Below are 26,085 nucleotides of genomic sequence, written 5' to 3'. Positions count from 1 at the left end.
CCTCTTGAGACAAACTTAGACAAAGACATAAGTCAAAAGTCAAAGTCAATGGTCAAAGTTGACCCAACTCGTCGAGTTCCTCCACCAATCGGAACAGATCGAGAAAACCCATTTCAACTTGCCGAGTTTACCCACCAACTCGTCGAGTTCCCCTATTTATCTGAAAATATCGGGGAAAATCAATCCAACTCATCGAGTTTATCCATAAAGTCGCCGAGTTCGCTCAAAGTCCAGCAGCTTAATTCATTAAGCACCTAATCCATAAAGGCATTGGCCACAAAGCATCGATCTAACTTCCTTGAGCTGGAAAACCATGCAAAGTTGCTAACTTTACGTCCATGCATGTCTAGATGAAGTTCTTAAGCTTCAAATGGTATTAATACTCAACTTAATGCATGCATGACATCAAGATCCTCCTAAAGTTTGCACCTTTAAGCTCAAGGGTAGCAAAACAAACTCAGATCTGAAATGATGAACCTTTACACCACCTTTCTTATCCATAACCTCAAAAAGGAGGCCAAAATCACAAAAGAAAACCCAAATGATAAGATCTAAGCTATTAATCACCAAGTTCCAGACTTTTTACCTCAAATGGTTGCCAAAATTGTGATAGATTATGGATCCCAAAGCTTCCCTCCAAGCTAAACAACTTCAATCTCTTCCAAACCTTCACCAAGCACCAAAGCCCACAAAAATCCACTCAAAACCGCAAGATTCCCAACAAGAGGCTCACAACTCGATTTAGAGTTTTAGAAGGACAAGGAGGTTGAACAAGGAAGTTTAAGGCTTTTAAATAGGGTGAAAGACCCTAAAATTAGGGTTTCCTTCTGAGTGGCTAACTCGCCGAGTTGAGGCTCCTCAACTTGTCGAGTTGTCTCATTAAACTCCACGGTTAATCCAACTTCTACTCACCGAGTTGAGACTCCTCAACTCGACGAGTAGACCCATTAAATCCTATGATTCTTCATCTTCAACTTGCCGAGTTGGCCCCTCCAACTCGTCGAGTTCAACTTGAAATTGGCCTAATTCCACAATTAACCTTCTAGATTTCGGGTGTTACACATAATTAGTGACTGTGGGGTTAGTTGTACTGTCCCGACGATCTTCTTTTGCTACTTTCGTATCATACCCACCTTCATTTGATAATTCTTGTTCTTGGTAATCAAATTCATCATCTTGTTCGATTCCACTTGTCTCCTCGTCTTCAAGACTAGATACATCAAGGAACATATTTTTGAGATCAATATCAGTCATCCTTTGGTTGTGTGGGTTCACTTCATCCTGTCTCTCCCCCTGAAGTGAGCCTTCACTTCCAAAGTACTATATTGTTTCATGAAATTCTATGTCTCGCATTACGTATATCTTATCCATGATTGGATCGTAGCACCTATACCCTTTCTTTTGATCAACGTACCCTAAGAAGACGCATCTAACCGCTCTTGGATCAAGCTTTCCAATGTTTTGGTGCACGTATGCAGTGCACCCAAATATTTGTGGCTCAAGACCAACATTTTTGGGTAGATTAGTTAGCTCATATGATTTTTGGAGTGGAGTTTGAACTCAATTACACTGGATGGGGTTCTATTTATCATGTATGAAGATGAGTGGACGGCTTCACCCCAATACTTACGTGGTACATTCATGTCAAATAGTGAGGCCCGTATGTTCTCAAGGATTTTCCTGTTTGTCTATCGGCAAGCCCATTTTGTTGGGGTATTCTAGTACATGATGTTTGATGTTGGATTCCATTTGTTTTGCAGAACAGTTTCATTTCACTGTTAATATACTCAGCCCCATTATTGGATTGTAACACTTGGATTTCCTTCTTCTATATGGTTTTTGTAGTGTGATGTAGTACTTTGAAAGAACAATACACTTCCCCTTTATTTTTTAGTAGGGAAATCTATATCATTCATGTACATTTTTCAATATAGGTAACGAAATAACGTGCCCCACCGGGAGTGGGAATTCGAGTTGGCCCCCATACGTCAGAATGTATTTTCATAAATGGAAGAGAAGTTTTATTATTACTCGAAACATATGAAATCTTCTTGTTTTTTGCTAATTCACATATTCACACTTGAAATCACTATCTATTACATTTAAAAACAAATTAGGCTTGAGTTTCCTAAGATATGAAAAAGAAAGATGTATGAGTCGGTGGTGCCATAACCATGCCACAAACTTATTAGATTGACTTATTCATGTATGGTGAGCTTGAACTTGATGGTGTTCTTCAAGATAGTACAACCTCCCACGCCTAGTACCATAACCAAGAATTTGATTTGTCACTAAATCCTGAAAAACACATTTATTTTTCCAAAAAGTTACGTATCAATTCAAGGCTTCAGTAATTTGACTAACTAATATCAAGTTAGATGACAATGAGGGAACCACAAGAGCAGAATCAAGGTTCATATAGTTTGAAACCTTTACACAGCCTTCATCTATTACATGTGCTTCACTTCTATTGGCTGCATTTACTTTGTTCAATTTGGATGTATGAATTTTTAATACTTTTGAGGGGTCATTTTTCATATGATCAGTGGCACCTATATCAATTATCCAACTATCATCATTATATTGATCACGATGGAACATACCATAGTTGGTTAATGTGTGTGTTGTCATTGGAGTTGTACCCTCTTCGGTTTGATATGTGTTGGCATTAGTTGTGTGATTCACCTTCTTCCTTGGTTTCTTTGTGAAATTCCACCACTCTGGGTATCCAATGATTTCATAGTATTTTTGTTTCGAGTGTCCTTCCTCACCACAGTGGGTGCATGTGAAGGAATTTCCTTTACCATTTGAGTTCTTTCCTTTTGCATTACGATTTCGAGTAGTCATGTGGACCATGTTATCTTGTTCCACTTTTGGTTCCTCCATAGACTACCTTTGATTATGGTATTTGCAAATGTATGTGTAACAAGACTCTAAGCTTAGGGGGGATCTTTTCTCAAAATTTCTCTTCAGGCCTGTATGTGTAACAAGACTCTATGCTTAGGGGGGGATCTTTTCTCAAAATTTCTCTTCGGGCCTAATTGAAATCGAAATCCAATCCTGCCAGAAAAATGTGTACCTAGAGACGTGACATCATCTTGTTCACAGAAACAGTCTCGTCTACTGTATCCTCTTGAGTAAACAATCAAGTATCGATTTCCCATAATGAACTAACCAATTCATTATAGTAAGTAGGTGTCACACCCCAAAACCGGAACGGCGGAAACGTTCTGGGGTGGAGGACGTCATGTCAAGTATCACAACATATGTAGTATAGTAATCAAAGTACAACAACCATTGCATTAATAGTAATAATTTTACATACGTTACATTTAGCAACAACATCAAAAGTAAATACAGAGAATAACATAAGATGCAGCTTGGTACTAGGCTGACTTCGCAAAAGCTCCCGGAGTGTACCTGTCTATTGATGACCTGAGAATACAAGTTATTTTGAAAGCGAGTATCAGCATTTTAATGCTGGTGAGTTCATAAGTATTTAATGGCATTGAAATAAATACATGTTTTTCTTCAAAATAATCTCATAAAAGATGGTGGTTTAGAATTTACAGAGTATTAGAATTCCTTCCAGAAAATCCTATATTTTCTAATAAAAGTAGTCTTCTACCAAGACCCTATTGTTTTATGTTTTAAGGAGTAATTTCCCCCAAAGGTAACTATCTTTATCAAAATATAGTTTTTACCTTAAAGAATATATGAGGAAATCACAAGCAAAAGTAATGGGGAAAATAATATTTTTCCTCAGCAGTAACACTGCTGGTCTAAAAGTAAATAAAACATAGACTCCAGGCGGGACGCCTCGAAAAGTCTAAAAGAATGAAGTACGGACTCCAGACGGTATCGAATGAGCAATACGTCTCGCAAAGTCTAAAAGGATGAAGTACAGACTCCAGACGGTATCGAATGAGCAATACGTCTTGTAAAGTCTAAAAGAATGAAGTACAGACTCCAGACGGTATCGAAGGAGCAATACGCCTTGTAAAGTCTAAAAGAATGAAGTACAGACTCCAGACGGTATCAAATGAGCAATACGTCTAGCAAAGTCTAAAAGAATGAAGTACAGACTCCAGATGGTATCAAATGAGCAATACGTCTAGCAAAGTCTAAAAGAATGAAGTACAGACTCCATACGGTATCAAATGAGCAATACGTCTAGCAAAGTCTAAAAGAATGAAGTACAGACTCCAGACGGTATCAAATGAGCAATACGTCTTGTAAAGTCTAAAAGAATGAAGTACAGACTCCAGACGGTATCAAATGAGCAATACGTCTTGTAAAGTCTAAAAGAATGAAGTACAGACTCCAGACGGTATCAAATGAGCAATACGTCTAGCAAAGTCTAAAAGAATGAAGTACAGACTCCAGACGGTATCAAATGAACAATACGTCTAGCAAAGTCTAAAAGAATGAAGTACAGACTCCAGACGGTATCAAATGAGCAATACGTCTAGCAAAGTCTAAAAGTAAATAAAAGGGTGAATGTGAACTCGTATGTAACCATGCTGATTGACGATCGAATACCTGATGACCCTCCAGGTCACACGTAGTATGGTGACATTATGTCACCCCTGGGCCTATTCGGCTCGGACTGTAGCTAGCAGTCAGGATGTGGGAGTGTCTGTCCCATATAGATCTATACACATGATGTCCACTCTCCCTCCAGGAGACTCTGGTTACAAGGTGATAGCGCTAGGAAGCGTCGTATCGGGAAGTAGTACGTCACATTCTATTTATAGTATTAAAGTAATGGTATAGACTCATGAATGAACTGACTCCTGTGTAATTCTTCGTACTAGGAAGAGTAAATAGAATCTCCTAACTATTCCTATAATAGTTACTAGTATTTTAGGTATATGAATAATGGAAGGATGCCTTTGCTACCCAAAGGAAATGAACTGGCTGATAGAACTTTTATGACTATATATGTATACATGATATATAACTAATATTTAAATGACCTTCGGACGAATAACCGATACCCTAAAGCCACATCCAAACAAGGAAAAGGAGTTAGAGCGAGCTAGCCTTCCTAAGTCCTTTAAACATTACTTATATAACTATACATATACAGGCATGCATTTGTCAATATAAAAGCATAAAAGAAATTTTGGTAAAACCTTTGGAAAAGCTTTAATAATCTAAAAAGGGATATTCATACTTTAAAAGAGATTTGAAAACAAGATTTGAAAACCTTTAGCTGGATAAAGCAGTTTAACCTGCAAAAATCTATTTGCTATACAGTTATTAATCACATGTGATTGATATAATAACTCTATAGTTCAACTTGTATCCCCCCCCCCCATAAAAGCATTTAAAATCATTTAAAAGGTTGATTCAGGGGTATGAACTCACCTGACGTGGGTGATTCGGATGAACGGATGGTATAGGATGCTAAGTGTCAAGTGAGGACTTGAACACACACGCGAATCCTATTTAACATGTAGTGATACATTTAAGTATCTAATTAGTCATTTATTAACTAATTATGCAAGTAAAGACATCCTAATACATGAAAACACTTTGCTACAAGTGCTAGGAGTACTAAGGGTTGTATATAAAGAGAGTATGGCCTCACATTGGAGTTTACTCCTCAAATGGTGGCCTTTATGAGTGTTTACGGTTTCTGGACCACTTCCCCCCATGATTTTACGGCCGTAAACTCATGGAAGTGGTGCCATTGGGTGTTCAAAGGTCCTAAACCACTCAAGGAATTAAGCTAGACTCGAATCAAGGGCTTAGGAAGTGACTAGGGCTCGAAATGACCCTTCTTTGGAGTTTACGGTCCTTGGACCACTCCTTGGGAGTTTACGGTCGTAAACACATGGGTTTACGGCCGTAAACTCATGTTTGTCCATTTCTTTCGTGTTTTGGTGTTCCTATCTTATGCATGCAAGGTTCTAGTCACTTATACAAGCATTGGAAGGCATTAGGGGCACCTAAACACCATTTGAAGGTGTTTACGGTTTTGGGAGACCTCCCCAAACCGTAAACACATGTTTTCTTGGGGATCTTGATGTTCTTCAAGGCTTTAACATGTATCCTAAGTTAATAACTTGCTAGGAGGAGTGTACTTACTTATAGGAAGCTCGAAAGAGTGTTTGGAGCCCAAGAACACTAGTGTGTGTTCTTGGTGTTCTTGGTGTTTTGAAGAACACTTGAAGATCTATGAAAAATACAAGATTTCATGGGTGAAATCGTGTATAAACACTAGATAAAGTGTTATATGAACGAATCTAGGAAGAAAACACTTACTTTTTGGCGGATTTGAAGGAATGATTTTATGATAGTTGAGAGAAAACTTGGGTGTTCTTGAAGTTGGAAGTGAAAAATGAGCTAAAAATGACTAAGTGTCATATTTATACTCTTTGGGGTTTACGGCCGTAAACTCCATGTTTACGTCCGTAAACTCCAAACTTTTGGAGTTTTGAGACTTACGTGATACACGGCAACTTCTAAAGTATACTTCCTTTTATTTGTTCGCTTGACGAATATAAAATAAGAACACCCAACGGACTTAAAACCGGCCAAAAATGTTTTGAGATGAATTTGGCTAATTTTTGAAGTGCTTGATTGCGGAGTTTAAACAAATGAAAATTTCGGGTTGTCACAGTAGGTAGGGCTCGTCCGTTTTGTCGAGTGTTAAATGACCTCCGGTTCAACTCAAACAATTGAGTTTCATCAGTTCCATCATAGAAGGTCTTGTCTACCGCCTCCCATATCTCCGTTGTTGTTTAAAAGCGGATAAAGTGACGAATCAAGGGTGGACTCATCGATTCAATCAGCAAGTTCTTGACTCGGTTGTTGTCGGTCAACCAAGTTTCGACTTGTTTTTCATCTTCAGTGGGTTTGGAAGTTTTATCGGTGAGATAACTAGATTTGTTCCTTGCTCCGATTCGCATTTCCATTAATTGAGACCATAAAGGGTAATTTGTGTCATCTAGGATGACTCTGGTGGGAAAGGGTGCATCTTGCACATTCTGCACGATGACTTGGGATGAGCTAGAGCCTACTTTATCATCCATCACTACCAGGATACGCTAAGAACTTTGGAATTAAGTTTGCTCTGATACCATGTAAATTCGAAAGCACGGATATTAGGAAGAATCTTCATTATATATATATATATATATATATATATATATATATATATATATATATATATATATATATATATATATATATATATATATATATATATATAGGTAGAGGTTCATGAGACCACCTATATTTTGTGAGACATGGGGACCAAATCTGAGCCTTTGATCAAAACTGATCTTGTGGCTCATAAGAAAACGTGATTAACACTAATTAATCTAAAAGATTAGTTAATTAGGGGTAGATTAGCCACTAGGTTAAATTTAGATCATCGGATGTGTTATCTTCACGTTATCACAAAACCCAGCTGCTTCGATTCTTTCTACCAATTCACACTAATCGATAAACATTCCTTAATCTCCGATTCACGCTAATCAATCTTATATTTGCTTCGATTTGAGTGATTGAGGTTTATGTTCATCTATCGACATCAACAATTCATTACAAGATTGTTATCGATTTTAGCTTTGTGATCATCGATTTCATCCAAGGTAGAAGTTCAAGTGTTCAGTCAATTTCTACTAATCTTCATCTTCAACAATTGCTAACGATCTTTCAAGCTGTGCTTTTTTACTCTACATCATGATTTCATCAATTGATCAAGGTTTGAGTTTTCTTCCCCTGAGTTTTTGATCAACGATTTTTAGCCATTCATCAACTGATATCAATATCCATCGTATTGATGCTTCAAGTTTACTCTCAAATCAGGTGTTTTATCAATTTAACTTCATCTTAAATCTATTATCATTTCAAGTATTTGATTTCAGCCATCGATTATCAATTTCAAGCTTTTGGTTTTTTCTGTGCATTTGAGCACATATTAAATGAAGATAAGCAAGCAAAAACAACGTATCTTCGTGTTATTTTGTGCTCATTGTATAAAATCAATGAGGTATGTACATAACTATTATTGTTCTTGAGCCAATTCTCTTACATTATACATGCACTCTACCTGTTTGATGAAAGTCCTGAATGAATAAAGAGTCTGATATAGAGTATGATTACAACATTATACATCATATATTCTAAAATTACAACTATAATGTCATATGTACATGTTCATATTCTGTTGACGCGTCTTGATCAGATGACGAGCTATCAGACGAAGTATCATGAAGTATGACTTTTTTTTTTGCCTTTATCTATTTCCGATGATAGAAATTATTCAACATTCTTTCTTTTAGGATCAAACACTCATTTTTCCCTTGATTTAGTAGTTTCTTCATTTCAACTGTATCAAAACATAAACCATACTTTTATTAAAACAATAAAACTATGATATAAACAAACAATTTATTATACTAGAATATTCTAACATTCTACAAATAATTAACAATATTAAAATTGTTTAATAAATAATTTACAATTAGAGAATTTTATTTTATTTTCACATTAAATGTTACACAAATCTAATATGATCATGACATTATTAACAATACACAAAGTAGAATCTGAGATAAAATAACAAAAAAAACATAATTGTCCACATGGTACTGACTCCAAATAAAGTTTATGTTCCTTTAATTTCGATTAGTAATATGTAGTATAATTCAAATAAGAGATTTAATATTATATAAAAAACAAAAGATCAGATAACCTAATCACCTAATTAGACCTTTATGTTAATAGAGGTAGTTCTAAATTATATGTTATACAATACTATATTACATTACGTCGTGAGTTTCAGAGATAACTATACAATGAAATATCTTGATTATAATACATCTTCGAAAATACACAGTGATTTTTGACTAAAACTATACTATAATCAAAACACATAGATTTATAAAATATCTCAGAGATGAATATATTAACTCAAAGTCACATACAAAGATAAAATCAATGATTATAATACATTAACTCAAAATCACACACAAATATATAACAGTGAAGAAATTATAGTATTATACGTTACCTGGAATAACTCTGGATGCAAACTCTAAATCCGATTGTGTAGAATAAACCATTTGTTGGAATAAAAAGCTTCGGTTTCTTTTATTTAGGAATATTTGACGATCGAGAACTTGATCTAGTTTCATAATCAGAATCACAAGATTGAAAATCCAAATGAGAAGGAATAAGAAATTGTGTTAAATCAGAATGCCTAGAATATTTATGTATTAAACATTATTTCAATGTATGTGTAACGCGTTATCTAATTAATCAACAAAATATCATTAGAACTCAATTTTTACTAATCATAATACTTAGAATATTACATATTTTACATCAGAATATGACACATAATTCCAGAATATATCACATTCCTTCATTGTTAATCAAGTAGTATCACAACACTTTACAAAAAGGTTCAAAACAGAGTTGTTTCCAACAAAAGAAGAATGTGTAAAATAAGATATTACACATTATTCACCAAAAGGTTCAAAGCAAGTTGTTTCCAACAAAATCATAATGTCTAAAATCGTAATATGAGACGTAATTTCAGAATGTTTCACATTAATTCATCATAAAAGGTTTAAAGAAAGTAGTTTCTAATAAAATAACATCTATATAAAAAAAATCAAGATCTAACTTATCAACTAAGAATATGTATAATATCAGGTTATTAGGCTCACATTTACTTAACTTCGATTAGTAATATCTAATATAATTCAGACAAAAGATTTAATATTATATAAAATATAAAAGAATAGACATAATCAGACCTTAGGTTAACAACCACTACCAACCTGAACAAACAATTTCCACTTTAAATGGGTATTAAACACTAATCATTGCTACAGTAAACAGTTTCAAAAAACATTTAACCGAAACTACAATAAACAACTCCATTCCTAACTCAAGCTATAGTGAATATGGATCAAATACAAACCATAGCTACAATAAACATTTTCAGAAAAATAATTCACAATTTAGAATAAACAAAATAACAGCTTCCTGAAGCCTATTACAAGAGACAATTTATAATCTATATTATCTAGAATATGAATCCAAATGTGATATTGTCGGACTAGAAATACAGAGAGATGGATTCGATTATGTCAAAATAGAATAACAAATCCTCAGATTCTCAAAACGTATTATAGTCAGAAGCATAAAACCAATAGATTCAATTACAGAGTATCTTAAACTAAAACCCATAAGTTCATCAAAACATAATACTAATCTATCAAACCCTAGTTTGCTAATGTAGTGTTAGATTATGTGATTAATCAACAAATTAACATAAAAAGTTAAACAAACTATTAATAGAATAGTCATTTCATATACTATTAAGATATTCAGAGAATATAAGATCTAATTTATCAAAATCTAAAATCAGAAAACATGTAATAGAGGTAATTTTCCCATTTGGAGAGGTTTTTGTGTTTGAAACAACCACGATCGATGTTTGATCTGAATAAATCGATTTATTGAAGAAATAAATCTCGTCAATTAGGGACGCGACTATGGATTTTCGTTGAATTGATATAGAACCAAAACTTGGGTTTTTTGTTGCGAGTTCTCGTTGATGGGGCAGATTTCTAGGGTTTTGTGGAATAAGATTGAGAAGATTTAGGTCGATTTCATATTCTATGGAATTACGCTTGAGAAAAATCCAGATCAAGAAAAGTTTAGGGGAGAAAGAAGAAGCATATCACGACTAGGAAGAAAAGAATAAGCTCTCATATGATTTGAGTGCAAAATGACAGAGCTATCCCTCCTGGTCCATAGTTAATCACAAACTTTGACGTATTTTCAAAATTGTCACCGCCTACATCAGCTTTTTTATAGTGTTTTTATGTTTTATTCTTAGCCACTCATTATTTGAGATGAGTGGTCGAGATTTAGTGTTTTTGTCACCGCCAAGCACACCAGCTACACAGTCTCACACCATACCAGGAGCACACACCTTGAATCAGTCAGGACCATCGCACCATCGCTATTAGACCCACTTGAAACCTAACCCCCCTCTCTCTCTGGCTTTCTCTCTCTATTCAAACATAGGTTGATGGTGGGTTTCTTGAAATGGCATATTTGAATACTGATGACTGAAGTTTTCCGGCGATTTGAAGTCAAATAGGTAATCTTTCTTTCCTCCCTTTCGATTCCAACACTATGGGCATATTTCTTCATTTATTTGTGAAATATTGTGTGTGTGTGTTTTTATTCGTGTTCATATGTGTCTGTATTTGTATGTGTATTTGTCTAATTTTCTGTGTATGTATTTTTCTAAAATATGGGTGGAGATCCGATTGATTTTGATTGTTTGGAAGCTAGGGCTTGGTTCACCCCTTTGTTCGATATTCTTATGGTCAATTTCACCTTGAAAATCTATGACAATCCTCTTTTTATATTTGCATATCTGAGGAAAATTGTGGGTGTTTGATTCACAGTTCTAATTATTATTATTTTTTTAAGTTTTTCATATGCAAATGAAGACACATGTTGGAAATATGCAAATGATCTAACTTTTTATGATTTTTATGTTTTCCCATGTTTGTAGGTAAAGATTTCATTTTTTTGTAGTTTTGATGGGCTGGATGTTATTTCGATCAAAAGGACCGCCGCCAAAATCCTGGCCTCTGTTTTTAGACAAACATAATCAATGTTCCAAAGTATCTTCCCTTTAAACCCTTACCCTTTTTCTGTTCACTCGACCCATATGTATTCAGACCCACACAATCATAAACGGCGGACATCGAACATGCTACTGGAGACCTCTTTCAGATTTGAGAAAAGTTAAAGGAAATAGAGAAACACGAAGATTGGGTCTACAAAGGTTTGATTCTTTTAAATTAGTTTAACTTCATCTGATTTCTAACATTCATAATGGAGAATCAAGGGATACACCAGAGTGATTATGGATTTGTAGCTTCTCGAATCATAATTTTTTGTTAAATCTGAGTGGGTTTTTATTTTGAAAGTAAGAAAGATTAATATTTGAAAAACAAGTAAGTGACTATGGATTGTGTATCGGTGTAGGCTATGCCAAGGCCTTTAATATATTTTTATTGTTCATCTCAGTGTTCTAACTATATTTTGAAGATAGATTAACATCATATGCATATTTTGCTTGATTTGGTTGGATGGTAAGGTAAAGATCCAACCTAGATTCTATTGAGAGACATCTTTATTTTGAAGTTCTTTTTTGTTCAGATGTAGATAGGCGCGAAGGGAATTTGTGTAATGAACTCGGCAGCTAGCCCGTAGTATCTCATAAACATTCCATCTATTGGTAATGCAGAGCTTTACAAGATATTTTTTGTTTCCAAATTTAGTAGTCTTGCATATTCTTTGATCTTTAGTTCTGTTAATGTGTTCAACAGGTTTGCTTGGACTATTGGAATTTCTTAGTTTTGGAGCTTTTTGAGGTAACTACAATCTTGAAAATGCAAACATGATGTGATCTCTACTTATATATTTATTTAATACAGTATTTCTTTTGACATACTTCTTGGTTCCAGAACCGAGTGTCCAAAGTTGAAACTTTTAGTTTATTTTTTCTTGCATATTTCACATTTTTTACTATACATTATTGGAAAGGTATATAAGTTCCATCTATTAGCCGGTACTTTTAGACGATAACACACTAGATGCTTTTCATTGCTTACATTTGGTTTGTGAACCACCATGAGGAGTTACTTTATTAGATGCTTCCAATAGAATACTCATTTGAGAATTTTGATCTTTGCCTTTTTATTTGCAAGTTAACAAAACGTGAATTACATATGCCTCAAGCTTTGACAAAAAAAAAAAAAATTCAAGAGGGAACAAGTTATAAATTGCTTTTTCCCTTTTCTTTTTAATTGAATTTTTATTTATTATCTAGAATTATACATGAGTAAGTTTCAAAAATGGTCTCTATGCTTCCGACAAATTTTTAGTTTTATACATCTTTCAACATCACGCCATAGACAATCCTTGAGGTTTTACTTTTATAAACGGTTGGTCCTTTGATTGATAAATCTATCTATTAAGATGTTTTTATTTTTTTATTTATTATTATTCTATTTTTGTAAATATGATCATTTTATCCTCAAACGAAATTAATAAAAGCTTTAACAATAGGGTTTAAACCAGGGGTATTCATCACACTGTTCAAACTGTATAGATCGCTTGCACTGCATCAAAAGAAAGGTCTCAAGCTTTCGAAAGAAAATTAATTGAAAAAAAATATCCATGAAATAATACTATTCGCTGAATCTCCTCTAGAAACTAATTTCTAAAAAAAAACTATTCACACCCGTCTCTTGGCGCGGGTAAATGGCTAGTGTGTGTGTATATATATATATATATATATATATATATATATATATAGGGTGAGGTTCAATAGAGAACCATAATTAACCAAGGAACCAATGAACCAATTTTTTTTCAACTTTTAGAACTTATTTTTTATTAAAAAAAAACCTAAAAATACAAAAATTCATAACTTTTTATCCTTTTTCCAATGAAATCAAATTCGATTTTTTTTTTTTTACGTCAAATTCACAATGTGAATCTTTGAAAATTCACAATGTTAATCCGGATTCACACGGTGAATCCGAAAAATATTTTTCACATTCACAATGTTAATATATAAATTTAGATATTTTTAGATTTTTTTTTCGATAAAGAATAAGCTTTAGAAATTGAAAAAAAAATTTGGTTCCTTGAAGAACCAATAATTATGGTTCACTATTGAACTTTTCCCTATATATATATATATATATATATATATATATATATATATTCACCAATTATGATTCATGTATTTATGTAAGGAAACATAAAACAAACCAATCTAGTTTACAGCCTCTATTCAAGGAGATAGATAAGACTACAACAAACTACAAATTATCTCTCTAACTTATGACTCTTGGCAACATTTGGGAGCATGGATAAACGAAATTGGATAAAAGATTTATGCAATTGATACATGATTAATTTCTTAGGTACCAAGAAACAAAGATGTCGAGATTGGAGTTGTTAGTTGAATTCTCTTTGGCGAAGAAACGACATCTTGATTACTTGAATTCTCATCAAGTTGTTTTTTTTCTATGAATGAGATGATTTTAGAGGAATACCGGATCATTATTCATTTCAACGGAAGGTTCTTAGCATCATCAATCGTCTTAGAGAACCGAGAGTAATGGTAATGGGCTCAATGATTGTTTTGTTTTATAAATATAAAATCTAATAAAAACGTATTAAAAAGGAGAAACTAAATTATATATGCTAAATTGTGACAAATGAATTAAAATATTATTAATTTCATTAAATGTGACACATGTCACCATTTGACATGGGTATGAGGATGATTGAGAAGAAAATATAGGATGATATCTAATTTCCCATTAAAAATATAAATTAAAACTATTCTCAATATATTTATGTATTTGTATTAATATAATAACAATCTAAAAAGATAAATTAATCAATAATTAAATTTAATATTAATATTAAAAAAATAACTAATTATATTATTTGTGGGACAGCAAAACAATAGAATTGCCATACAAAATAGGATTTGACATTACTCCGGTTCTATAATATGCTGAATTGCCGATCACATCAGTGAAGTAATGTGTTTTTTTAAAGTTCGTACTAATCCTTAGATAATGGGCTCAATTAAGTTAATGGTAATGGGCTTCCACCTGAATGAATAAAAGAAACGGGAGTACGAAAAAAAAAATAACGACAGATAAAAAGCAGCTGACTAAAGGCAAATAAAAAAGTTGTACAAATAACTAAGTGTGGGTAGAAGGAGGTTGCACACATAAGTAATAACTAAGTGTGGGTTGAAGGAATCAAACAAATGTCATTTGGAACGAAAGGAATCGAACAAAGATACTTGGGCTTATCATCAGAAGGTTATGCGTGGGCTTTGTTTAAAAAGAAGCTTTAATTGCTCAAAAGTAATATCAAGAAATGATTACTTTTATATGGAAAAATATTCAAAGTTCTACTAAGGTTGATCTTCGAACAAAAATCAATAATATGGATACACGTTTGGATGGTGGAATAGCAACCATGATTGATTTGGAAGATTGTCTTCTGTAAAGAAAAATGATAAAATATGTTGGGGTGGAGGGAGATGAAAACTCAAAAACTTTCATGATATGTTCAACCATGTAACACAAATTTTTTAAGTACTTTACTTCCAAGTTCAACCATCTTCATATGAATCGAATTATCATGTAAATCGAGTTTTCTAAAATCCTAAATGTTGATCATATTTTGTTCATTGAAGATCCTTTCACAAGACTATGAATTAAAATAGCGATACATGATTGTGGGAATGAAAAATCCCCAGATCCCCGATGATTTTATGTTTGATTTTATCAAATGCTTTTGGGATGTAATTGAATATGATGTGGTTGATTTAGTAATGCATTTTCAAGAATCCTTTTTTATCCCGAAATGATGAAATCCCTCATTTCTTGCCCAAATTTGTTAAATATCATAATTAATCTAATTGGTTGCTAATACAAAACGATCGATTGTGCTTGGTTATTGATAATGTTGTAACAATCTGCTTCTATTAAAGGTCGCCATTGACAAGTTCAAGACTAAACTTTTTAATTCAAAAGTTATAAAACGCTTCTATAATCAGTTTTGGGGAGTATTGCTTTATATATAATATTTCCATTTTTAAGGCTCCAAAAATGGTCATGAGTGATTTTATCTAATCAATGCGACATATAAGAATTAAATTTTGATGGTAATGAGTAGTTATACGGATATTGACAAAAGTGATAAGTAATTGTGAATATGAAATGTGAAAAGTACATTGCATGTGCCTTTGTATGAAAATTGTCCCTACCATTTTCACGAAGTAAATTATAACGATGCCCCATTGAATGACATTACTTGTTTGGAAAAACAATACTACAACATTATGATCTCAATTGGATAATTATAGTAGATCTACAAATAAAAAATTAAGTTTTATTACAAATTACCAAAAATTTTGGAACTAATTTCATTACTAGTTTGCTACATGCATAAAAATCACCAACGCAACTATTCCTTCAAACATTATGTTTTCATTTCACTCGCCTTTTTTATTTGTAAGGCAGCTCTTACAACATTTCCTCTTGTAATAATCCCCACCTTCATATGTAAAAACAATGGCTATTAGAATGGATACTAAATGACCGTTTTACCCTTACATCCCAAAACTCAAATTTCACAATATTCATCAATTTCAACTATAAAACGTAACATTTTACGAATTTTCCCTTAATTAGTTTTCCTTTTTATTTACCCAAGTATGCCGACATTTTGTTGAATATTTTTTAAAGTCAGAAAAGTCTCAATATTTTCGGAAAAGTTACACTTTAGTCCCAAGTTTTTTTTTAACATAAAAGTCCTGATTATTTGTAAAAACACGATAATATGTCATTTACTGTTAAAAGAAAAAAAAAGATTTTTTTTGTTAACTTAAGCCAAAATGAAATAATCGGGACTTTTATGTTCAAAAAAAAACTTAGGGACTAAAGTGTAACTTTTCCGAAAATATTTGGACTTTTCTGACAATTTCCCTTTTTTCTGACAATTTCCCTTTTTTTGACAGTACTAAAGAAGGTTTTTACCAGCTTTCCCTCCCCATCTACAACTGGAAGGCGGCGATATTTGGTTTCAAGTAACAATCTGACATCATGAAAAAAAAATTACTGTATAAGATTTTTTTTTTGTTATAAAATGATAATAAAAATAAATTTGTGAAAAATAAGGTTGAACAAACCTTGCAGCATCTTCAAGATTAGTATTTTCACGAACTACTAATGGCGCAGGTGTCATTAAATCACCAACCAACTTCCCATCAGTTTTACTTAGCAAATTTTGTACTTCATTAAATGTCTGTAATTTTTTAATATATGAAATTACAATACGAAGCTAATCCAACAAAAAGAATAGATTGAGTTTGATAGTTATGGTCTGTTTGGTATGATGGAATGGAATCATGAAAGGAATGGAATGGATCATTACATTCCATTGTCATGTTGGGAGGGAAGAAAGGAAGGAGTCATTCAAACATGTTGTTTGTTTTGTATAAATATGAAACTAAACTTGATAAATAAAGAAAAAGATGTTACTTTATGTAATAAACTTTAATTAAATAAAGATATATTGTTATATAATTTGCATGGGTTTTATGCAGAAAATTCTCATTATTTTGGGAAAAATTTTGATAAGGTCCTAATTTTTTTTTTTTGAACAAAAAGGTCTTGATTATTTAATTTTACACGATAATCTGTCATTTCCTGTTAAAATAAAAATAACGTATTTTTCGTTAATTTGACCCAAATATTAAATAATCGGGACTTTTCTGTTAAAAAAAAAACCCTAAGACTTTATCAGAAATTTTCCCAAAATACGAAGACTTTTCTCCATAAAACCCTAATTTGCATATAAACTTTTTTCATTTTGTTTAAAGGGTTAATCTCATAAGAGGCCTTATATTTTATGTTTTTTCCAGATTAAACCTCAGTCTTTATTTTTTTCATGAAAAAGACCTTATGTTTTTTTCTTTTTTCCAAAAAAACCCTCAACTGTCTTTTTTTTTTTTTAAAACCCTCAGCCTTCTAAATGTTTCCAAATAAATCCTCAACTTTTTTAGTTTTTCCTGAAAAACCCCTCACATTTTACAACTTTTTTAGAGAAAAATGACTAAAAAGGTTGGATCGGAAAAAATGAAAAAATGCAAGGTCTTTTTCATGAAAAAAATAAATAAAGTTGAGGTTTAATCCGGAAAAAACACAAAATGTAAGGTCTTTTATGAGATTAACCCTTGTTTAAAATACATATTATATGTATTTCAAGTAGCTAAAAAAATATCCATGATCTAAAACATGTTTACAAAATAAAAAGAAATAAACACCATGATCTCTTTAAATATTTTTGAAAAATAAATAAAAATTAAATGAATAATTACCTTCCAGGTGCTATCAACTTCCGGGAACATGCCCGTATCAGGTCGGGCAGGGCCTAATGAAAAATATTGGAATATTAGAAAATATAAAAAGTGGGACCCACAAATAAAATTTAAATCTTTTTGGTATTTTAAGTTATGCTTATTACCTGATACAGAGTCCAGTGCTAATAAGTCATAATCTGAAACCAATCCAACCTGTAACAAGAATCAAGCTCTAAATACGTTATAAAGAATATCAATTCAATCAAATAGAGAGGGAAAAAAAAACGTTACCAATTTCCAGTTATCATCGATTACAGGAAATCCTGTTATTCTGTGTTCTACAAGAGCTTCTAGAGCTGTTGGATGAAATCCATTAGAAAAATAGGGGAAGAAAGTTAAGAGATTGATGAATTTGTTTGTTGCAAATTGCAAATTGAAATGAAGCAATGAAGCAATACCTTCGTCTACTGTTGTTGTGGGCTTAACGACATGTAACTCTTCTTTTGTAGTCATGAAATCACCCACAATTAAGACTCCATTTCTTGGCTAGAAACAAGAACCAAACTTGTCAAAGATCCTGAAGGAAAGAAATTAAGAGTTTGAAAGGGTTTAGTGTAAGGGACAGATTGGTGACGAATTCTATGATTTTTGTTTCACTTCAAGATTTATGTAATTAAAGTCTGTTGCTTAGTTCCTTTTTCGATGGCTGCTTTTAAGTTGTTTATGTTGCTGATATACTATTTGAATTTTGAAGAGCGATATGCGAGTAGATATAAAAGCGTACTACTTTATGTCCCCATTATGCCTACAAAGTGTTTGATGAAATTCCTCTTACAAAATTTTCTTTGAATCTTCTTATCCAGTCCGAAAATTTGTTATTAACTAACGAATTACACCTAAATAAGTACACGGAGGAGCAGAACGACCGATAGTAAATGAACAACCAAGCTCAATTTTGTACAAGCAACTTAAAAATCAGACGAACATGATTATTGATTATATACATCTGTAAAGATCCACAAACAAATTACGGGAAACTTAGATTCACAGAATATTTGAGAAAAAAAGTGTACCGGTACGGAATTACCGGTCAAGGTAGCTGCTCCGGCGACGGTGAAAGTGGGTCTGCGAGAAACTGGAAGGAGGCGAGAAGATGGGAGAGTATAGATAAATGATGGAGGGGGTGAGATTAGAGAAAGCGGATGATGGTGGAAGAGGGTGGAGGAACGGAATTGAGAGAGAGATAATGGGTCTAGAAGCGGAGGGATAGAAGCCATGGATGACGGTGTCGATGTTGCGTGGAGGAGGGAGATGGGGATGAGATATCTAATGCGGCCTCTGGCGGAGAAATTCCAGACGCCGATGTAAAATATCGTGGATTCTTGGAAACTCTTATGGCTGTGGTTTTGTTTTTCTTTTAATATAGTTTTAAAAAATTTCCAACATAAATGTAGCCTTTTTAGAAGGTTTAGTTGTAGTTTGGGCATGAAAGTTAATTGTTTTAGTATGTCAATTATCCTAAAATCATTGTTTTGTCATTCATTTTATATGTTTATTTAGATTTTATTATTTATTTGTTTGTTTTGATTATTATCACTTATTATTTATAGCAAAATGGACCATCCAACCAAAACCAACACTTATCACCCTTTTTATTATTTATAGCAAAATGGACCATCCAACCAAAACCAACACTTATCACCTTTTTGTTTCACTGCTCGTTACACTAGCTCCCACCCCCATCCGCGTTGATGACATCTTAAAGCACTAGCTCCCACCCCCATCCGCGTTGATGACACCTTAAAGCACTTTACTCTGCTCTCACCATCGGTGACACAAAGAAGACCATCAATAGTGTCAAGGATGGGGCTACAATGATGAAGGGTTGGGAGGCATCGAGGTGGTGGCTACCGGAGGTGAGTTGTCGATACCCTACTTCAGTTTGAGCCTAAAAGTGTGAATTCGTTGATATGGTTCGATGAATGTTCGGCCAATGTAATATCAATGCATTAATCCTTGTTAGAATGGAACTTCAACCCAGGGCCGGCTCAACCAGTTTAGGGGCTCTAAGCGACCAAAAATTTGGGGCCCTTTGACATTTACTATACTTAATGTTATAAACCCTCCTCTTTTATTCGGGCTTGGGACCGGCAATAATAAACTAAAAAGTTTACAAATGGCGGAGTTAAAAAAAATTATGTATATGTTTTTGTGAATATATTTTATGACATAAAGTTAATTTTTCTAGCATTTTTAGATGCAAATTCTTTAATAAATTTTTCATAATCAATTTATTTTACTAAATGTTTTTCAATTGACAAAATAGCTAATCCATTTAATCTTTCTTGTGACATTGTAGATCTTAAATAATTTTTTAATAGTTTTCATTTAGAAAAACTTCTTTCTGCAGAGGCAACGGTTACAGGAATAGTTAACATAATCCTATAGGCAACATATGCATTTGGAAAAGAACTAAACTTTTTAATATAAAGTATATTAATAATTGTATCACGTTCTAAATGTACAATATGTCTTAAAAGTTTTAGTTCATGAAATAAATCTAAACCATCAATATCTAAGCTATCATCATGCTTTAAAGATTTTTCAAGATTTAAACAATGTTCTTTTAAAGTATTTTCATCAAATGATTTTAATTTTTTTATACTAAATAGAAAACCAAAAATATTTTTGAACTCGTTAAATTGCTCAAATCTACTTTTAAGTGAAGTAATGGTTTTATCTACTACATATAAAAAGTAATCAGATTTAAATAACTGAACAGGAGTTTTAATAGTTTCATTAGCAACATTTTCATCATATCGTCTATTTCTTTGAATGATACGTTTTTCACGAAATTTAGGTTTTACATTCATTTCTAAAGCCAATTCTTTTGCATAATCTAAAGTCTTTTCAAATCTGTTTTCTCTATATTCTTCAAAGAAACACAAAAGTCCATTTAGTTGATCTATAGCATCATCGATACACATATCATTTGATTGTAAACTTTTACTAACAGTGTTAATAGCAAACAAAACATCATACCAAATAATCATTCCTAGTAAAAATTCATAGGTTTGAATTTCATATGTAGCTAAACATTTAGCTTCACTTTTAATTTTTGGATCTCCACAACTTTTGGATAATTGTAAAAGTACTTTTCTTAATTGTGGTGCTTGAAATCTAATTGCTTTTACACTTTCTACCATACTTTCCCAACGAGTTTGTGATAATGATTTAAGTGTTAGGTTTGATATATTATCTTGTAATATTTTCCATCTTTGAGTTGATGAAGCAAATATCGAATATATACGTTGTATAACTCCTGTTAGGGTCGAAATGTTGTAATAGTCGAAGTTTGTATTTAGGGTCTTCGAACATTTTTATAATGTATTTTACTAGGGCATAATATTCGAAGCTTCATGTTTAGTCCTTAGTATATTTTTTGTACGCTTTTCTCTTCTATAAATAGGAGTGGTTACTAGTGTCTTAGGAAAAAAAGTCTTTACAGAATATTCATTGTACTCTGTAAAATTTGCAAAAGCGTAATAGAGCCAAACAGATCATATTTACATCGGTGTTCAAATCTTTCAATTCTACTTTGAATTTACTCTCTAATTCGTTCAATACTTGATTCATTGTCTCATCAATTGGTATCAAAGCAGGAATCATATCTCTGATCTGATTTTCACTTTGTTCAAAAGGTTTTTGAGTCAACTTTTTGATTCAAAAGTTTCCGCACTTTTTGAAAGTGAAAAATTGTTTAGATCTAAGTATGTGATTCGATTATGCACTTAATTCATTGAATCGAGTGTTCTAAGAGTGATTGTGATTTGAATCATACAGTTTGTTGTCAAATTCTCAAAGTTTCTTCAAAAATTCTCAAGGATCTATTCCGTACAACAATGGCGTCATTCAATCTGAATTCCATGACTTCTTTTTCTCATCTTCTAGGATCATCCACCAAAATTCCTATGCTCATCCCTGAGTATTACGATCAGTGGGCTGATCGTATGCAGGATTATCTCAATGGATTGGATGAAGAACTGTGGAATTGCATTTCTGGCAATCTCAATCCACCATCGAATGTTCAACCAATTGGTTCTTCCTCTGGAAACTCTGAAGTTGAAAATCAATCTGGTCGTCTGAAAAAGCTGGAGAAAAGGTGTGTAAGAGAGCTAAGAGGAGCTTTGCCTCCAGTTGTTTACAACTACGTGAGGAGTTGTACAACTGCAAAGGAAATCTGGAACAATCTCAAGGAAAAATTTCAGGGAAGTGAGAAGACGAAAGTTAATTCTGTGAAGCAATGTTTAGTGGAGCTGAAGGACTTCAGACAGAAAGATGGTGAAACAATTGAAGTTTATTACGATCGTCTTAATGAATTGATATATCGATGCAATCGATATGGTATCACTAGATCAGCCATGGAATTCAATCTGATATTTGTTATGGGACTTCGAAAGGAATGGCGTAGTGTGAGCATGATGGTGAAGAAGCAACAGAGCTTTGATATGTCAACATTGAATGACTTGTACAACCAACTTAAGACTCATGAAAGCGAAGTGAACGAAATAGCTGAAGAATCGAAGGCTATGTTGGGAGGTCCACTAGCTTTGGTTTCGAAGATCTCTGAAAAAGATGCTGAGAAAGATGTTTCGGATGAAGATGAAGGGTTCATCATGAACTCAGATGATGAGGCAGTTGCCTTTTATTCAAACAATCGTGTGAAAAAGTTCTTCAAAAAGCCTTTCAATCCGAAGACAAAGTCGTCTGAGACAAAAGGGAACTTTCTGAGTAAAAGTGTAGGGAAGAGAAAAAGAAAGATGAGATGAAAGATTCGAAGCCTGCTGAGGGAAAGTCTGAGAAGAAGCTAAAGGGAGATGCTGGGATTGATTGTCATTATTGCAATGGTGCTAATCATCTTGCTAATGACTGTATGCTTCGAAAGAAGGATGAGAGAAAGAATAAGGTCAAGGATGAGGCGTACTATGCTGAAAAGTTGGAGGAGGTTCGTGCGAAAGCCAAGAATTTGTCTCTGGTTGCAAAGGGTGCGAATGAGGATGAAGATGGTACTTATCAAATCTGGTCATCTGGATCAGATGATGAGGAAATGCGAAATCCAACCCATGGAGCTATGTTTGCAAAAATGGAGGAAGAATCAGAGGAGGAAACATACGAAGTGCATGGAAGATGCTTCGTATCAAAAGCTGCTGACAAATCACCAATGACCACAAAGGTACGAAACATTCTTGAATCTTTTAATATTCTAGTACATGCTTATAATTCTGAATTAGTATCTTTTGATGAAACTGTTACTTATTTTGATTCGATTGTGGTATCTGCTAGCAATGAGGCTAAGAAGCTGTCAATGCAATTGCTGGAGACACAAAAGAAATTAGATTCGAAAATCACTAAGATAGATTATCTAGAACTTCAAATAACGAATATCATGGTTGATAGGGACAATTTATCTAGTGATAATAAACTGTTGTTAGCACAAAGAAACATTTACTGTAATGCTGCTAAAAGATTATATGGGAAAATAACTGAACTTCATTATTCATGCGAAATCAGTAAAGAACAACATAGAAAATTGCTGCCATTTTTAGCTTATGAAAGAGCTAAGGTAGATAACATTTCGTATGACTGTGAAAAAGAAATAGCTGATTTTGACAAAGTTCCGAATGACAAGTATAGATATGGAATTGTCAAGGTTGATGAATGTCTTGATTCGAATGATTTAGTTAACATTGTAAATGATACTTTGACTAAATCTGAACAAATTTACATTTTGAAAAAGACTGAGAATTCATCATCTGATTCTCAATCTAATTTTGCTGATATTGAAGATAATTCTGACATATTAGTGAAATTAGTGAGCTTGAAGATGTTGATTGTTCTCAATTGTCTATTGTTAATGTTGCTTCGAATTCTAAAGGGAAAGAAAAAGGTAAGGATTTGATAGTTGAGAAAGAAACTGATACTCCCACAACTTCGAAAGTTAGTGAAATGAACTTCGTGGATCTCAAAGATTACCAAACTGATGATAGTGATGATGAAGATGTAGAGAAAGTTTCGAAAGAAAAGAAATCTTCAAAGAAAGTAGTAATTCCACGAATAGTTGTTGACCAAGTGTATGGTGATACACAAAAGTTCGAAAAAGTGATGAATGAAAAAGGTGAACATTATCTTGAAACAAACACGGTGGTTTTTCCAAATTTCAAATGCACAGATGATGTCATTTTTCCAAATCAAGTTTTCGTAACTACCGGAAATGTTGAGAATATCAAACCAGAGTTCAAGAAGATGGTTGAGGAGGATAATTCAAAAACAACTGAGGAAGTTTTTTTCGCAAATCAAAACACAGTTGAAAACAACTTAACAAAGAATTCATATATTTTTCAACGACAAAAACCACAAAAACAATGGATTGAAAAATCAAAAGTTGAAAAAGAGAAAGTAATTCGTGTTGAAAAGGAAAATGAAAAAGTTGTCAAATTAAACTCTAAGGAATTTAAAGATCAAATTGACAAATTTTCGAAGGAAAACAACATTTCAAAAAGACAAGCACGAAAGAAAATATCTTGGCAAAATATTGAGTCTCAAAAGATGTCTGAATCACAATCCATCAAAAAGGTTTTCAAAGTTAAAAATGATTCTTTTTCAAAAACTCAACAATCATCTCAATCAAATCAAACAAGGTCTGAAGTACATAACAAAACAAGAGATTTTTCAGAAAGATCCAATTCAAATCAAAAAGTTTTTCAACGTCAACATTTTAAATCAAAAATTGATACATCCTATGCTTACTCTTATGTTACCAAACCCAAAGTTGATTTTGTACCTCAAAAGCCAAATTTTCCTAATTACACAAAGAAAGAAACTATGAGGACGTCACGGGAAAAAGGAATGACTTCAAGAAAGAACATTGATCATTGGCTTGACGGAAGAGGAAAAATGTATCAGTCAAATAAATATTCAAAAGAGCAAATTCATGAAGCATACGAAAAGTATGTCAATACTTCTTCGAATGGCAGCTCATCATCTAAGGATTCGAATATCTCAGTCAAAACATGGAGACCTGTCACAAAAGCGAAGACTGTTCAATCACAAACTCAAGATGCGAAGGGAAAAGTCAGTGAACATTCGAAACTATCAAACACTTATGTTTCAGTTCCTTTAGATGATGAAGTGAACTTAATTAATAGTCTCAAAACCAAAGTTTGTGATTAGATTAAAAGTTCTTCATTTCATTCGAAATTGAAATCTAATTTCCAAGGACCCAAAAAGCCTTGGGTACCTAAAATTTTTCATTGATTGCAGGTATTGTGTGACGAACAATATGATAACAAATGGTACATTGATAGTGGTTGCTCTCGTCACATGACTGGAAAGAAGGAGAATTTAAGAGATTTTCGAAGTCTCAAAAATGCTGGAGTAGTAATGTTTGGGAACAATCAAAAGTGTCAAGTCATGGGATATGGAAAAATCACAAATGGACAATTCACAGTGAATCGTGTTGCATATGTTGAAGGTCTTCAACATAACTTGATTAGTGTTTCTCAACTTGTTGTGGGCACTGGCAATCAAGTTCTTTTCAACCAAGAAGGAAGTGTTATTTCGAATGTTAACACAAACGAAATATTACTGAAATCTAAAAGGAAAGGTGACATGTTCACTTTGGACATCAATCCAATTGTAGGCAAACCAGCAGTATGTCTTCTTTCGAAAGCTACATCTGATTTAAGCTGGTTATGGCATCGAAGACTTTCACATCTCAACTTTCGAAACATAAATAAACTTGTGGTACAAGATCTGGTAAGAGGTTTACCTATACTTAAATTTGACAATGATTCTTTATGTGCAGCTTGTGAAGTTGGAAAGCAACATAAACAAGGTCATCCAATCACAATTGATTCGAAAATTGTTGCACCTCTTGAGTTGATACATATTGATTTGTGTGGTCCTTCGACTGTTTCAACTCTCAACAATAAACGGTACATTTTAGTTATTGTTGACGATTTTTCCAGATTTACGTGGGTTTATTTTCTCAGGCTCAAATCTGAAGTTGCACAAATTATGATTGACTTTATCAAAAAGATAGAAACCATGTTGAAGAAGACTGT

The 26,085-nt window shown here is 33.0% G+C and overlaps 1 protein-coding gene and 1 long non-coding RNA gene across 4 annotated transcripts; one reads left to right on the top strand and one right to left on the bottom strand.

The window, feature by feature from the left end:
• Window positions 1-10,904: 10,904 nt before the first annotated feature.
• LOC145109174 (uncharacterized) lies at window positions 10,905-16,669 on the top strand. Of its 3 annotated transcripts, XR_013708814.1 has the most exons (6): window positions 10,905-11,140; window positions 11,564-11,839; window positions 12,217-12,295; window positions 12,387-12,431; window positions 13,995-14,194; window positions 16,619-16,633. It is a non-coding gene; the product is annotated as an uncharacterized LOC145109174 (long non-coding RNA). The 3 variants fall into 3 exon arrangements; XR_013708815.1 differs by lacking the exon at window positions 13,995-14,194 and having other exon boundaries at window positions 10,911-11,140; window positions 16,619-16,669; XR_013708813.1 differs by lacking the exons at window positions 13,995-14,194; window positions 16,619-16,633 and having other exon boundaries at window positions 10,913-11,140; window positions 12,387-12,631.
• LOC145109173 (CBS domain-containing protein CBSX1, chloroplastic-like) lies at window positions 15,879-19,373 on the bottom strand. The gene is made up of 8 exons (XM_079046283.1): window positions 19,036-19,373; window positions 18,421-18,508; window positions 18,254-18,318; window positions 18,127-18,175; window positions 17,981-18,033; window positions 16,790-16,905; window positions 16,638-16,695; window positions 15,879-16,155 (listed from the first exon to the last, which is right to left on the bottom strand). Exons 1-8 carry the CDS (start codon window positions 19,237-19,239, stop codon window positions 16,081-16,083), a joined length of 708 nt encoding a protein of 235 aa, XP_078902409.1. The 5' UTR covers window positions 19,240-19,373; the 3' UTR covers window positions 15,879-16,080.
• Between the last annotated feature and the right edge of the window lie 6,712 nt (window positions 19,374-26,085).

This window comes from Lactuca virosa, chromosome 4 (assembly GCF_052849685.1).
Source record: "Lactuca virosa cultivar CGN04683 chromosome 4, Lactuca_virosa_CGN04683_v6, whole genome shotgun sequence".
NCBI lineage: Eukaryota > Viridiplantae > Streptophyta > Magnoliopsida > Asterales > Asteraceae > Lactuca > Lactuca virosa.
Note: the sequence above shows the minus strand (reverse complement) of the source record. Positions and strands in the feature narration are given on the sequence as shown.